Source organism: Micromesistius poutassou (genome assembly GCF_964030765.1).
Source record: "Micromesistius poutassou genome assembly, chromosome: 1".
Lineage (NCBI taxonomy): Eukaryota > Metazoa > Chordata > Actinopteri > Gadiformes > Gadidae > Micromesistius > Micromesistius poutassou.
Window position 1 is genome coordinate 4,456,317 of NC_140271.1, and position 15,000 is coordinate 4,471,316.

Here is a 15,000-nt window from a genome sequence, read left to right on the forward strand (position 1 = left end):
AGAGAGAGAGAGAGAGAGAGAGAGGGAGGGAGGGAGGACGAACGAGAGAGACAGAGAGAGATATTGGATATTGGATCGAACATACATTTTCCCATTCAAAGAAAACCTTTTCAAGGTACTGTGTGTGTGTGTGTGTGTGTGTGTGTGTGCGTGCGTGTGTGTGTATTTGTGTGTTTGTGTGGGTGTTAAGTACTTGGTAACAGCGCTGGAGTATGAGTTCTGAGGTCTGTCTGGAGGCCAGGCTGTTCTTGATGTCCTGCTCCAGGGCCATGGTGTAGATGTACTGCATGGGCATCATCTCCTGCACACACACACACACACACCACGCATTCATACTGACTGTATGTACAGCATCCAATACGATTGGTTGCATTGACTATATTGGTATATTGGTATGTTCAACATTTTTCCTCAAGAGCAAATATAATGATAATTTGTTGTAGAACAATTAAAGTCAATCAAAGCCGTACCTGCTGAGTCACGCAGGCGCGGGCTCCCTCTGCCGTCTTTATTACGTTTTTGGCAAATTCTTGCTCTGTGAAACAAAGCAGTTGATTCGGTTGACCAAGCAATCAATGGACTTAAATGAGTCTGGACCATGAGGTCAATGTCATATCATAGTTGTAGTTGGGAATGGCAAGACGATTCCTGGAGCCATTCAATCTACTACAGAGCCTGCAGTCCCACTGTAGACAGCACAGTCATCTGGGTTTCAAAAACTCAATACCGTCTATATTGTGTCATGCGCCCTACAATCTATACACTGGAGAAAAGGCTGTCTTATTTACATTACGGACAACCTCTCTCTCTCCTTCTCTCTCTCTCTCTCTCTCTCTCTCTCTCTCTCCCCCCCCCCCTCTCTCTCTCTCTCTCTCTTTATCCAGGAGTGAGGTGATAATCTTGTCACCTGTGTGCACGGTGGCACATGGTGCTCATGTACCAGCCAGCCTGGTGGCTGGTAATCTAGCCTCTAATCCTTCACCTCGAGGCTGTGGGTCCACGCATCGCCGCATGGGGATTGACTTGGGGCTTGCCATGACTGTTGTTAAAAAAGTGTTTTGTTGCAAAGTGTCCTTCTGTACATCACTGTCTTGAACGACACTTGGTGGCCCGTTGGACTATTAGAGAGTTGAGAACTTTATTAGCCCATTTATGTATTCATTTTTTCTTTCGTAGTAAAATATACGTTATGTAGCATTCGATAAGAACAAGTAATTGGGTCACTTCACAAGGGAAAGCGTATCAACCATGCACATGCGTTTAGTCCAGTCTAACAATTAAGCGATAGATAACAATTATATTCTGGGGGATTTATCTTCAAAAAGATAACATTTCCAAATTAAAAGTCAATTGCTGACAACACCATCACTATTCCACGGGCCATCAGCTCAATACCAAACACAATCCCGACGAGGGTGTGTACCGCGACACTGTGGGGGGGCGACACTACAGCGTTGCCATGGCGGCGGAGCAGCAGCAGCAGCAGCCTCAGCAGCACTCACCCAGGCCGATCCTCTTCTCCATCCAGCCCAGGAGATCCTTGGCATAGCGGCACCACATCTTGGCGTACTGCAGGGCCATCTCCACGCCGCCCTCGCTGCGGCACAGGGCCAGGTCCGCATCCTGGGCTGAGAGGGACGACATCTCCATCACTGCAGGGCTCACCCCCCCCCCCCCCCCCCCCCGTCCGTCCGTCCGTCCCCGCCCCCCCCCGCCCCCCCACCCCCTTCCCCTCTAGTTAAAGAAATATAGAGCGGCTGGATCCCCTCCGCATCTGCAGGACTAGCTACACCACCGAGTGGGCCGTATCCACAAGTGACGTAGCGCACCGATTCGAGTCGATTAAGAACGGATCTGATCGTTCGGGTTTGAGGGAAAAAGGTTGAAACACAAACCCAGTATGGGAAGTAATGCCTGCATGTGGTAAGTCATAGCTGGCTCAAAGTTCCACCCTCTGTGTGTGTGTGTGTGTGTGGGTGGGGGGGGTTCCCTCCCTGCTTCTGCTTCTTCTTCTAGCAGCTGTCCGTCAGCGAGCGCCACTGGGGGACAGAGAGTGGAAGCCGGCGCTGGGAGCAGTGGAACGGTGGTCAGAGGCACACCGTTCCACCAGGCCTGTCCCTAGTGCTGCTCATGGCGGGGTTCCAGCGCACCACCACCACCAACCACCCTGCTTCGTCCTCACAGGCTCGTAGGAGGCCCAGAGTGGGTGGGTGCGCTGTGTGTGTGTGTGTGTGTGTGTGTGGGGGGGGGGGATGGGGGGCACCCTCTCTGTCTCTTCCTCGTTCCTTCCGTTCCCGATCGCTTCCTCTCTCATGCGTCCAGGTGTGCAGACAGGATCAAAACAGGGAACGTTTGTTTGTTGCTGTCGGCCATTGAAGCGAACCTTTCGGTGTATCTCCGTTCTTTTGAAGAATGTTCACGTAATGCGAATGAGCTTCACCAGCCTCACCATCCCAGGCGATCAAGCCAACGTCTTCACGTTGCTATACCGAAGAGGTCGCGACTGGTCCACATTCTTTCTTAGGTCCCTATCTCTTGACACAGCATACGACTCAGTTCAAAGTTCAAATGTGGATAGAAAAGCAACCACAAACAAAATAACCAATTCCAGAATGAATCCATTAATGTCCAGATTGCGCGGAAGGTTGGCTGTCAGGTCTCGGTGCATCTCCGCGTCCGCCTCATTTCAGGGCCGTCGTTCCCAGCAGTCAGGCTCCCAGAGCTGTCTGCCCCGTCCCAAAGAAGCCTCCTGGGTCTGGGGATCCGGGATTAGCCCAGTGCAGGTCCAGATTTGTGGGCTGTCTAGGCTTTACCTCCTGTGGTGTGTGACAAAATGGCTGCTTATAGGCCGGTAATAGCGCTGTTGTGGGTGAGGCGTCAATCAAACTAAGGGGCGAGAGAGCTTGTTTTCCATCCATCCCTCAGAGTGCAGATCGAGTGTGTGTGTGTGTGTGTGTGTGTGTGTGTGTGTGCGTGTGTGTGCGCGTGTGTGTGTGTGTGTGCGTGTGCTTGCGTGTGCATGGGTGTCGCAGGCTGTGAAAGCTGTCAGTTGATGTTAGGAGTCAGAGAAACAGATGAACCACGCGTGTGTGTGTGTGAGACATTGGTGAGAGATCTCCTTGTCTGGCAGCCAATAGCAGCGGATTGACCCTATGGCCCCTCCCACCCCCTTTGAATCATGGCACATAACAGAGTGCCAACAGAGCGGGTCTCCCACCAGAGAGCTCTGTCGGTGGGTTGTGGTGAGTGTATATGTTCCGCTGCCTGGTAATAGCATCGTGACAACATTGTGCATTTCCGTGTGACATAAACATTACTTGACAATAATCTGTTTCTCTTAATCTTGTTCCTCCTCAGCAAACTAAAGACTATTAAGGGTCACGGCATCGGAACTGCCGGCCGACTTCCAGGAAGAATCAAAAGGCAAAGTCAAGCTTTTTGGTCGGATAATATCAAACATATTGTACACGGAATTCCCCACTGGTTGACATCACCTTAAAGTAGACAGCCAAACACACTGGAGTCACTCTTTCATCTCCCCTCTCTGATTCCTCCTCTAGCACCTTCAGACACACACACACACACACACACACGCATGCGCGCGCGCACACACACACACACACACACACACACACACACACACACACACGCACGCACGCAAACCACCCGGTCTTTTGACCAGAGAGAAAAGACGGAGGAAAAAAAAACCCGGAGGGAGCAGCAGCTGTCGTGTTCTAATCCCAGTCTTTTTTATCCTCTCCCGCGCTAATCTTGTTAGAACAGAGCAATTAGTCCACGCCACTAACGACGTGAATACAACCCAGCCCTTGGGGACGACAGACACACTACATGAGGGGAGAGAGAGGCACACACGTGTGTCTCTCTCTCTCCCCTCATTTCATCAATGACAGCGCTGCTGTCTGCGGTGATACGAGCTAAACCATAAGCAGCACACGCCCGGGCTAACTGGGCCGCTAATGGATGTTCATTTGCACGGTTCAAACTCCATTAGTGGAGCTTTATTGTCCCTTCCGGTGCGTACATAACGAGTCCGACATAGCTTTAATTTGTGTAGACTTTATGCCCATGTGCAGGTAAATATAAGCACATGTATGCACGTATGCACACACACACACACACACACACACACACACACACACACACACACACGTACACAGACACACACACACACACACACACACACACACACACACACACACACACACACACACACACACACACACACACACACACACTCTACACACTGCTACTATACCTGAATGGTTCTCGATTTCTGTGGGATCAGAGCAGATCTCAATGGGACATGTTTCTTCACAAGGCTGTGGAAATACAGAACAAGCATCAGAGAATGCAGCCATCAAACCAACCAGCCGCCAGAAAATCGAAATCTGTACAAATCACACCCACAAAGAAAGTCTGTCTTGCAGTAAATTCATAACATTGACATTAAACCTGCACTACGAACGTTTTATACTGCAGCAATTTACTCCATTAACAAATATATCTGAATAAAACATCTGAACAAAAAGGGGTTTGATTCTTTTTTCTCAGGAACACATCACGCCCATCGATCATTGTTTTATTCTGGTTAACTAATGCCCCACCCCTAATGCCCCCCGTGGGAAAATACAAGTAATCCTGGTAACTGAGTCATCTTACAGACACGCTGTCCTGCTCCATGGATTCGGTTCTTTTTGTAGAGATGGATTCTGGGACGGTTTGGGAGTCAGGCCCCAGCTCCTCGGAACTAATGAAACAAGGCAAACGTTAATGACGGAGAAGTCCAGGTCCTAATGACCTAATGACACCAAAGGATGTCGTAACAGCACTGAGGTGAAGTCTCTGCTTTCCACATGGTGAATTTCCCTCTATGACATATAAGATTGGATAAGATTTCCAAACTTTTACATTCACAACAGTTACGATGCTGGTCAGTGGACAGATTATAGTTTCATATAGGCCTACACACAATATATTTTGTGAACAGTAAATATGATATTGAATAAATATTAATTCAACCAGTGAATATAACAATACAGTAATTAGCTCCATATACTGCAAATGTTACCGTCATCAACAATATGAGCTGGAAGTTTGAATTTGAGGAAGTCTCACTGACTGTATTTGTTGTGGTTCCTGAATCAGAGAGAATCCAGTTTCCTAATGGTAAAACTGTTACTGATTCATTTAAACTGACAACATCCAAACAAAAAGGGATCTCGTGTTGCTGAAAGCGCTCCTGAGTAAAGTTGGTGTAACATCTAACAACAACAAAAAAGAAGAATAAAGGATATAAAGGAACGTCTAACACGTTTCACCATTTTTAATGCGAGAAACTCGAGGAGGCTACTTACGAAATAGGAAGGCTTAGGTCGAGGTTATCAAACTCCCGGAGGATCTCGCTGTAGCGCTTGGTAGGGGACTTAAAAGGTACCTTTAGTGTATCTGAAATGAAAATTTGACACTTTTATTAACATGCAATTAGCATTAGCAATAATTGTTAGCATAACGAGATTGCCTTAGCAATGCCTTTCCCCCACCTCAAAGCAAAATACAGTACTACTCCTCGTCGACACAGATGGTCTCAACTGGTCTCAACTTTATGGCCAGAACATAGTCTTTAAATTCTTTGCGTGACACTAAAATTAAGTTTAATATGTAGGCCTACAACATCAAGTCAAAATGGCTTGTAAAAGAAACCATAAAAAGTAATAATAGCAGTAATAAATACATATATATATATTACGAAAGTTTGTGTCACAGAAAGGGTGTGAGTTCATTTGATTTATAACCGTATGTAAAAATACTAAAATTGCAAAAGCAACACATGCGTCAATGACTTGCAGCATGATGCAACAACTCACATAAAATGTATCTGGTATTTATTTCAATCTAAATTATACCTAAGCACTCCTTGTGTGTATTTCTGTCTTTTTTAAGCTTGATACACAAATTAACTGAAATTAGCGGTTCAAAGTTAGACAGCAGGCTAACACAAGACTCTGAGAATGCTGAATATCTCTCTCTCTCTCTCTCTCTCTCTCTCTCTGAAGCTGTCCCCATTTGCTCCATTGCTGAATATCTCTCTCTCTCTCTCTCTCTCTCTCTCTCTCTCTCTCTCTCTCTCTCTCGCTCTCTCTCTCTCTCTGAAGCTGTCTCCATTTGGGTCAACCACATCCTGCTTGTCATTTATATCATGTTCTGTAATGCAGCAGCAGCAGCAGCAGCAGTTTGTTTCAGACAGTAGTGTGAGGTGATTTTGAAAGACGGATACTATGTTTCCTGTACAGCTACCAGCTGAAAGTGGCCGACAGAAATCTATCAATATATCAACATTCTGATGTAGGAAATATGATTCTTACAATATATTTTCCCTAAAGTTCAGGCAAATCACAACACTTTAAGGAGGGTTAAGAGCGTTCTTTCTTCTTCAGACTATTTACCCTATATGAAAGTAGATAGTAGAAAGTCGTTTTGTTGGATGGTAATACAGAAGTTGAACAGCAACAAAAAAAATGTTTTAAAGAGAAGGGGAGGCCGGGGAGTGCAACCTGTGCATGACTAACAGAATGTAACGGTATACACACACACACGCGCACACACACACACACACACACAACCGCACGCAAACACACTCCCCCTCACACACACACACACACACACACACAACTGCACACAAACACACTTTCCCTCACACATGAACAACAACTCTCTCGAACACGCACACACACACAAAGGCACGCACACACACACACACACACACACACTTACAATCTCAAAGAATCTCTAAACTAAAATCTCTAACAATAACAAATCCTTTCAGCCGACGTCCCTGTCAGGTGGCTCACCTGACTTTTTGGTCGATCCTTCCTCTTCCACGATTGGTTCTTCCATGTCTACACCATCAAGAATCTCACCACCACCCGACACACATAACCTGTCCTGGCAGGAGGAGGGGGGGGGGGGGGGGGTCAGGTTTAGTCAGGGGGGCCCGGGGGGGGGGGAGGGGGGGGATAAAGAGGGGTCAAGTGTACCAAACACACACACGTATCGGGAGACAAGAGCAGTCGTACACACCGGTCGGAGGCTCTGGCGTTGTGTGCAACCCCTTGCCTGCTTGCTAATCTCTATTTTTTGCTCTGTTCTCGATAGTAACTTCCTCTAAGGGACTGAGGGTTGGCCAATATGTTTTCACCAACAGCAGATAGAGGAAGTGTATCTGCTCTGGGTGCAGGCCCCACCTACCCCCCCACCCCCCCCCCCCACCATGGTGAGAAGATGATGACGCAAACCACTGAGGCTTCCTTCTGCCATCCTCTACGGGGCGGGGGCTGGCTAATAAACGTGTATTAAAGAACCGATTACAAGTTCTGTACGATGATGGATCATAGCTCAATCCTGTATCTGGATTCTTTGAAGTGTTTGAATTGTCGGCGCAAAGGTCATGCAGGTGCACAGTCGAAGAGGTTTCCCGGATGACAGTAGGCAGAGAACGAACCGAAAGGGATCCCGTATTTAATGACCGTGCTCACCTTACGCAAGGTTTGCTCGCGGCCTCCATGCCTACGGAAAGATCTGCGCAATCTACCTGGTTGATGCTGCAGAAGACGGCGCAAACACAATTTGGTCACGTTTACGTATTACGAGTAGTGGGACATGAACTAAGTTTAAACACAGTAGGGCTCTCGATGCAAAGGTGACACGAAATGGATCGGAAGAATGACTTTAAATACTTGGCGTTGTGTATGCCATGGTGTTGGTGACCTACAGGTTGGGTGAAGTGCCTACTGCGGGCACAATTGCATGTTGCCGTGCAACAGAGTACCACTGTCTGACTGCCGTACCACTGTCCGTTACGCAACTCATTAATGAAAATCGTTCTGAAAAGCGTGGTTGATCTTGACACCACATGCAACACAGTGGGTTCTAGCAGAGACGCAATACTGAAAAATAGATACAAAATAGACGTGGAGGTAAACAAATAGTGCAACATGGACTAGTGAGGGACACATTCACACTTCTTAAAACAAAATATTTTATTCTTTTAAAAAGGCACAATCGCAGTCTTCTATTGCATAGGATTCCCATTGTCAAACACTCAGTAAATGCATCAGTAGCCTCCTCCAACAAAGAACGATTGTGTATTTCCGTCCAAGTAGATGACATGATCCATAACTTGAGAAAAGGCATAACGTAAAAAAAAACAAAAAAAACAACAACAATCACTTCACTTTTGACAACGCTATCGTGACCTGTATACCGCGACGTTTCCCTTCCTTCTCGTTCCCAAACCCACTTTCGACCGACCGTGCAGAGAGAAAGCGACTCGGGGGCAGAGAGGCCAGGATGGCTAACATGTGGCCGAGAAGGCCTCTTTAGTGGGGACTTAAACACCGCCTTGGATCCCACTCCTCCCAGACCACAGTGCGGTGCATACACAGGGATTCGGTCTGGGCTGGAACCACCGCGGCCACGGGCTGCAGCCGGCCGGCCGTCCGTCGGAACACCCAAACAGCAAGCAGGGGGACAGCACTGCGCAATCATGCAAGGCACTGTGATGCTGGGGAACAGCTCAGTCGCTATTTGTCGATTTTAGACTGCGCTGTGAAAATGCTTGTCTCGCGCTGCATTGCTAAAGCGGTTCTTAAAAGCAATCGAATGTTTGAAAATTTTGTTCTGGAAAACACCCAAATAATAATAATAATAATAATAATAAAAAAAAAAGGTTTACAGGATAGTAAAAAAAACAAAAACGAATGAACTGAAACATGCAACATTTTCTCACTCAATCTCTTTGGACAAAGCCCTCGTGATACATCTAGATTAACACACTGATATAAACAAAAACACTTCTCTACTGCACTCTTCCATTTTGATTCGGCTGAACGAAATGAACGACGAATTCACAAATTCAACATCTGGATTTTGAAGGAAATATGCATGAGGCGTGCAGATCGATTCATCCGATACGATTCATTATAAGTGTAACAGCGGCTAATGTTCAGGCTCTACTCTGTATGACAGACATGACGGGCACTGCAAACGCCGCTACAAACGGCAAGTCTAGTGCCTTTATGAAGTGACGTCTCAAAGTGGACCAAATAAAAGAAGAAATACAGACAAACGCTGATCCCTTTCTGCTTTTTGCTCTAACTTCTAGTCGCGTATTGAAATTAAATTAAGGCACCCCCCCCCCCCCCCCCCCCCCCACCCTCTTACTCGAGGAACACGAATACCGCAATCCATGTGCTGGGGGGGGGGGGGCGGCGTAAAAACGAAAAGAAAAAACTGGATAAAAAAAATGGAGCACCATAAAAACTAACAATCAGAAGGACGCCTCCTCCTCCTCATAGCTCCTCCCGGGCGGTACTGTCCAGCGGGGACTGCAGGACGTCCGAGTTCTGGGCCTCTGTGCTGATGGCCGCCTGCTCCTTGGTCTTGCCGGAGCGGGCGCGGTCCCAGTCGGTGCGCACCTTCTCGTTGTCCCACACGGTGGACGTCTCCGTGTCGCTGATGTAGCCCGGGTCGCCCGTGTAGTGGGTGGGGAAGACCAGCAGGGGCTCGGCGGAGAACGCCCGCAGGTCGCGGCTCTCAAACTCCTCCATGTACTCCGAGCTGGCGTGGGGGGGAGAGAGAGAGGCAGGGAGAGGGAGAGAGAGGGAGGGAGGGAGGGAGAGAGAGGGAGAAATAAAAAGAGAGAAATAGAAAAAGAGAGAAAAAGAAAGAGAAAAAGAAAGAAAGAAAGAAAGAAAGTGAGAGTGAGAGTGACAGTGAGAGAGAGAAAGAGAAAGAGAGAGAGACGTGAGTGATGCAGGTAGCCCAGATCGATGTATACAACTTGCGCCACACACTGTGGCATTACAGTATTAGTCTCCTGGACATCAAAACCAACCAGGGGCCAGACAGATCTCCACACATCCACACACAATGTGATGTCGAAATGCCTCGGAAAAAAGGTACCTTGACGTCACGGAAAGAGTGCGACTCAAATTCGGAGCAGAGTAGAACATTCACAAACGTTTTGGCAGAGACCGGCAAAAACAGGATCTCACACCTATTTTCTCTAAATGACGGGCCACATCTAGAAAGCTGTAGGGTCTGGCAACGAGTAATGAAAACGGCCCGACTCGAGGGGCAGCACCAAGCATGCAATTAAAAATATCCCTGCACGCAATTGGATAACACTACGACCAATCAGAAGAATACAAGGGGTGACATATCCAGACCAGCGGAGCTAACCAATAGATTAGACTCTGGCCGTATCCGGTCGGTGAAACAGCAACGCTTTTGGCCCCGCCTATATCAGATACACTGACGTGATTGGTTAATGTTCTGGGCCAGGGGAATCGGGGAGTGCGTATGTATTACTCGTTCCCAGAGTGACTCGCTGAGCAAATTCAAATTCAAACTCTGGATTCCCAGGGTAATAACAGTGACAAAATGGCATAGATTACACAGGGTGTTTGTTGAACATGATGGGCAGGAACTCGTCCACGGGCAGCATCCTCTTCAGCGGCTCGGCTTTCAGCAGCTTCATGGCTCCCTCCAGGGAGATCATGTAGCCCAGCGTCCAGTAGGAGTAGTCCGCCTCCACCAGGTTATGTATATTAGGCACCGACTTCTCCGGGCGGTCCACCTGCATGCGCTTCCGGCCGATGTAACTGTTGTGAAACAGAGAACGGAACAGGGGGGTGGTGGTGGTGGTGGTGGTGGAGGAAGGGGAAACAACGTGAAAAGGGTGACGGGCGGAGGAATGGAAAATTCCACAGTGGGAGTGGAGTTTGGAGTTTTCCCCCCTGTGACTCGTAAAAAAACAACAAATTGACGTTTGAACGAGCTCACATGCTGCTGTGGCCCTTCAGGCACCGAGAGTTATGTCCCCTTAACGCAGACCGCAGAGACGGGCTCTGGCCCGATTCTCTGCTCTCGGCCACAGGTGAGTTACCATCACCGTGTTGCAATGCACCTATGAGCCCTTAACAAGCCGTTTGGAAAGTCTGCCTCGTCTTACATCATCAAGTGTGCGTGTCCGCCTAGATGTGTGCTGGAAAGATGATTCTACGATGACGTTAGATGATTCTGTGTGCTGGTTAGATGAGTCCTACCCAGTGGTATAATAAGTCACCTGTTTCGTCATTGCTTACTAGTGAGCATGTCTGAATAATGTTAGGCAACGTTTTCTGAACATAATAATCCCCCCGGGGACGTTTGGCTGAACACTGACATGAGGTCCCAGCGCAGTCCCTCGCTGTCCACCTCGAACATCAAGTTCTTCAGGCGCCGCTTGAAGAAGATCTCGAAGCGGAGGTCGTCCTCGATCACCAGTGACGTCAGCAGGCCGCGCTCCACGATCTAGGGGGGCCAGACGCGACACATGACGCTAGCAAGAGCCACGAGCCACTGAGGCTGTGGACAGTGAACGCATACAATCTGAATTAAAGGGGACATATTATACCACCAGGTGTGAGTGTGATTAGCCGTTACGAGCCGTTTTGAAAACCTGCCTCTTCTGACATCACAGGTGGGCGTGTCCACCTAGATGTGTGACGGACGGATGGGCAACGTGTGCTAGGGTCCACTGGGCAGGCTGGTGGACTGATCTATCACAGCAACGCATCTAGATGGACACGCCCACTTGTGATGTCAGAAGAGGCACTAAAGGAGGCAGCCGTTTAGAGGCATCAAAAACGGCTTGTAACAGCTATTCACACTCACACACTGGTGATGTAATATGCCCCCTTTAAACAAAAACCACAAAAAGATTTGTGCTTCACACAACTTGACAGAGTGCACAGAAGCCTTCGTTTCATTCCGTGCGTATTGAGAATGATTAGGATTCTTTGTGAGGGGTTACTGCGGGTTGTATTTTTTGTGCTGCACCTCCTTCCAGATCTTGTAGTGGGAGAGGAAGCAGCCCAGCTCTCCCTTGGTCAGTGGCCGGCCGTGGTACGGGTCACTGTACCCGGGCAGCATGTGGATGCCCATCGCGTTGATCTCACTGATGTTCATGGCTCTGCGGCAGACAGGAGGGAGGACACACATCAAGGAGGATATAAATAAAGGCGTTGTAAAAAAAAAGAAAGAGGAAAAGTCAGTAAAAAACAACATTTACATTTAAATTAAGGGCCTTTAGCGGACGCTTTTATCCAAAGCGACTTAATAAGTACAGAAGAAACTCAAGTCGGAGGAAACTTGGAAAAACAAACTTACTTTCCATCCACAGCTGTGATAACCTTTGATGCGATCTCCTGCTCGTACAGCGTCCTCAGCATGCGATCCCGGCGGTCCGTCCTCTTCTTCAAGTTAATCATGAACACCTGCGCACACACACACACACACACACAGCACAACAATCGCGCTAGCACGTGTCACCCCCGACACTCGCCAGTAGGTGGTGACATTCTGCAAACAAAAGTGAAAAAAAAACTCTTCCCGGGGCATTTGCGCAGCGTTCATCTTCACAAAGCCCCCTCTTTACTCACCTCGTCAAAGCCCAGTTTGTCTGGCTGTTTAGTGGGGGGAGGAATGTATTTCGAGGGCATCACTGGGGGGTGTCGCACTATGCAGTGAGAGAGGGGAAGATGAACGCAGAAAAGGGTCAACGCGGCAGAGGAACAGAAATGCATGCTGGGCGACGGAAGTCACACGACAGCGTTGAGAACAAGACGGCTCCTATTGGGAGCCACGGCGGGGTCAGATGCGTGCCAACTCACCATTAACCTCCAGCAAGGCATGCAAGAAGCTATCGGCCTCGTCCTTCAGGGAGTTGTGAGCCCGTAACGGCACCGGGAAGTAGCCGTAGGTCTCCTGGTTACACACGAACATTTGCACATCTGCAAAAACAGAACAGGAACAAGCAAAACATTTGTTTGTCGCTTCTTTAGTCACACGTTCACTCGTGGCCAACAGCATGAAAAGGGGCCTTTTGTAGGGTAGCTGCGATTCATTAATATCTATATTCTCATTTTGGCATAAGTACCCGTAACAGGTAATGTACATGTGTAGTGTGTCATGGTCTAACGTGAACATGGGTCCAACAGAGAAAACAAAAGTTGTAACGTGCGAAACAATGTCTAACATTAACATGTGATAACCACGAAACAGAAACTGGTGGTAAACAAGGCCCACCATAAACATGTGATTCACATCCAACAAAAAACACATGATGACCGAGGCCAAACATAAACACGAACATAGATATACACAGTCTAACAGAAACATGTGATAAACGTGGTATAACATCCAACAAAACATGCCTGACATTAACATGTAACGAGCATGGTACGACTTAACCACAGTGCAACCCCTCGACGCGTGACGGCCCGTCCTCCGTACCTGCCATGCGGGCGGAGAAGGCGAACACGATGATGTCGTCGAAGGCCCAGCTGTAGTCGGGGTGCGGCGGGTGGAAGGCCAGCTGCCTGGACGCCTCCTTCCTCAGGTCGATCAGGAAGGTGGAGTGGACCATGGGCACGGCGAAGCAGCCGCGCCGCTGCTGCTTCCGTATGGGAATGTAGGCCGGCGTGCGTTTGTAGTAACCCTGCAAGATGGTCAATGGGTCAATGGACTGCTTTTAAAATTGCGCTTTTACCCAAAAACCGCTTTATAATATCGCCCTGACATTCACCCGTTCACGCACACATTCGCACACCGACGGCGGTGTCAGCCACGCAAGGCGACAGCCAGCGGGTCAGGAGCAGTCAGGGTGAGGGCGTCTCGCTCAGGGACACCTCGACACACGGGATTGAACTAGCAACCTTGCGGTTACCAGCCAACCCGCTCTGCCTCCTGTTTCTACTCTGATAGGAGTAGAAACCACAGCAGCTGTAGGATTCTCATTTCTACTTAGTCTATGTTTTCATCCAAAGAAGAGTGGATTCAGACATGTGTTATTTAGCAGCAGTGAGGGGCTTTAGGTAGCCTAGAAATCCAGAGCCACATCTAGAAAGCTGTAGGGTCCGGCAACGAGTCATGAAAACGGCCCGACTCGAGGGGCGGCACCAAGCACGCATTTGAAAATATCACTGCACGCAATTGGATAACACTAAGACCAATCAGAATACAAGGGGTGACGTATCCAGACCAATAGATTAGACTCTTGCCGTATCCGGACGGTAAAACAGCAATGCTTTTGGCCCCGCCTATATCAGATACACCGATGTGATTGGTTAATGTCCTGGGCCAGGGGAATCGGGGAGTGAGCATATTGCTCGTTCCCAGAGTGACTCGCTGAGAAAATTCAAATTGTGCTCTCACGAGAACTCTGTATTTCCAGGGTAGGGTTTAGGCCTAGTGCATGGAGAATGCCTACAGGCAGGCTGCAGACATTGGCTATCGGACCCCCGTACGTTTCGGATTAGCATTCAAAGACGCTGGTCACTATACAATCCTGCCCCCCAGTTTCTCATTAAAAGGACCCCCACGGACATGAGCTAACACAACAACAACAAACGAACAAACGCACACAGTACCTGGGAGGTCATACCACACCAGAAGTTGGAATAGGCGGCTCGCGATTCCAGCATCGGAGCGACGATGGTCTTGTTCTCTTCGATGAGCTTCCACAGGACGTCCGGATTGATCAGGAGGTTGTCACAGTCCACGGCCTGGAAGAAAAAAAGTTGGAGAAAAATAGTTGGAGGAAGCAGAAAGTCTTTTGCAAAAGAAAAGCTGATTTGAGAAGAAACAACCGAATACAAAACCGCAAGGCTTCGGATTTCTAAAGAGAGCGGTATGATTGAAAGAACATATGCTCTCTGCTGATATTAACATTAATGCTTGAGGCTATAGAAAAATGTGAATACATGAATGGTTTGAGGGTTTATTTTGAGTTGAGCTTTGCAGCGAGTTCTACTGGCCTGTCCTTGAACTACTGGCCTCTGCTTGAAACTTGAATCAAAAGGAGAAAACAAAAGTGGGTCAGGGCTCCATTCATGGAGATAAAATTGCACGTGTGGCAAAGAGCCCCGGACCTGAGCA

The 15,000-nt window shown here is 48.3% G+C and overlaps 2 protein-coding genes across 2 annotated transcripts in view; both read right to left on the reverse strand.

The window, feature by feature from the left end:
• The window catches only part of gmip (GEM interacting protein), an 18,085-nt gene extending 10,976 nt beyond the window's left edge, over positions 1–7,109 (reverse strand). Inside the window, exons 1-8 of the mRNA XM_084488920.1 lie at positions 7,099–7,109; positions 6,870–6,963; positions 5,376–5,466; positions 4,681–4,768; positions 4,277–4,340; positions 1,503–1,628; positions 471–535; positions 194–301 (exon numbers count right to left, since the gene is read on the reverse strand). Of these exons, the coding sequence (XP_084345046.1) occupies positions 194–301; positions 471–535; positions 1,503–1,628; positions 4,277–4,340; positions 4,681–4,768; positions 5,376–5,466; positions 6,870–6,915 (588 nt within the window). The 5' untranslated portion in view covers positions 6,916–6,963; positions 7,099–7,109. The remainder of the gene's footprint in view (positions 1–193; positions 302–470; positions 536–1,502; positions 1,629–4,276; positions 4,341–4,680; positions 4,769–5,375; positions 5,467–6,869; positions 6,964–7,098) is intronic.
• Positions 7,110–9,236: 2,127 nt separating this feature from the next.
• Positions 9,237–15,000, reverse strand: part of colgalt1a (collagen beta(1-O)galactosyltransferase 1a) — a 9,223-nt gene continuing 3,459 nt past the window's right edge. The window contains exons 4-12 of the mRNA XM_084488278.1: positions 14,493–14,627; positions 13,357–13,561; positions 12,735–12,854; positions 12,504–12,580; positions 12,232–12,338; positions 11,902–12,034; positions 11,246–11,373; positions 10,476–10,682; positions 9,237–9,636 (exon numbers count right to left, since the gene is read on the reverse strand). Of these exons, the coding sequence (XP_084344404.1) occupies positions 9,369–9,636; positions 10,476–10,682; positions 11,246–11,373; positions 11,902–12,034; positions 12,232–12,338; positions 12,504–12,580; positions 12,735–12,854; positions 13,357–13,561; positions 14,493–14,627 (1,380 nt within the window). The 3' untranslated portion in view covers positions 9,237–9,368. The remainder of the gene's footprint in view (positions 9,637–10,475; positions 10,683–11,245; positions 11,374–11,901; positions 12,035–12,231; positions 12,339–12,503; positions 12,581–12,734; positions 12,855–13,356; positions 13,562–14,492; positions 14,628–15,000) is intronic.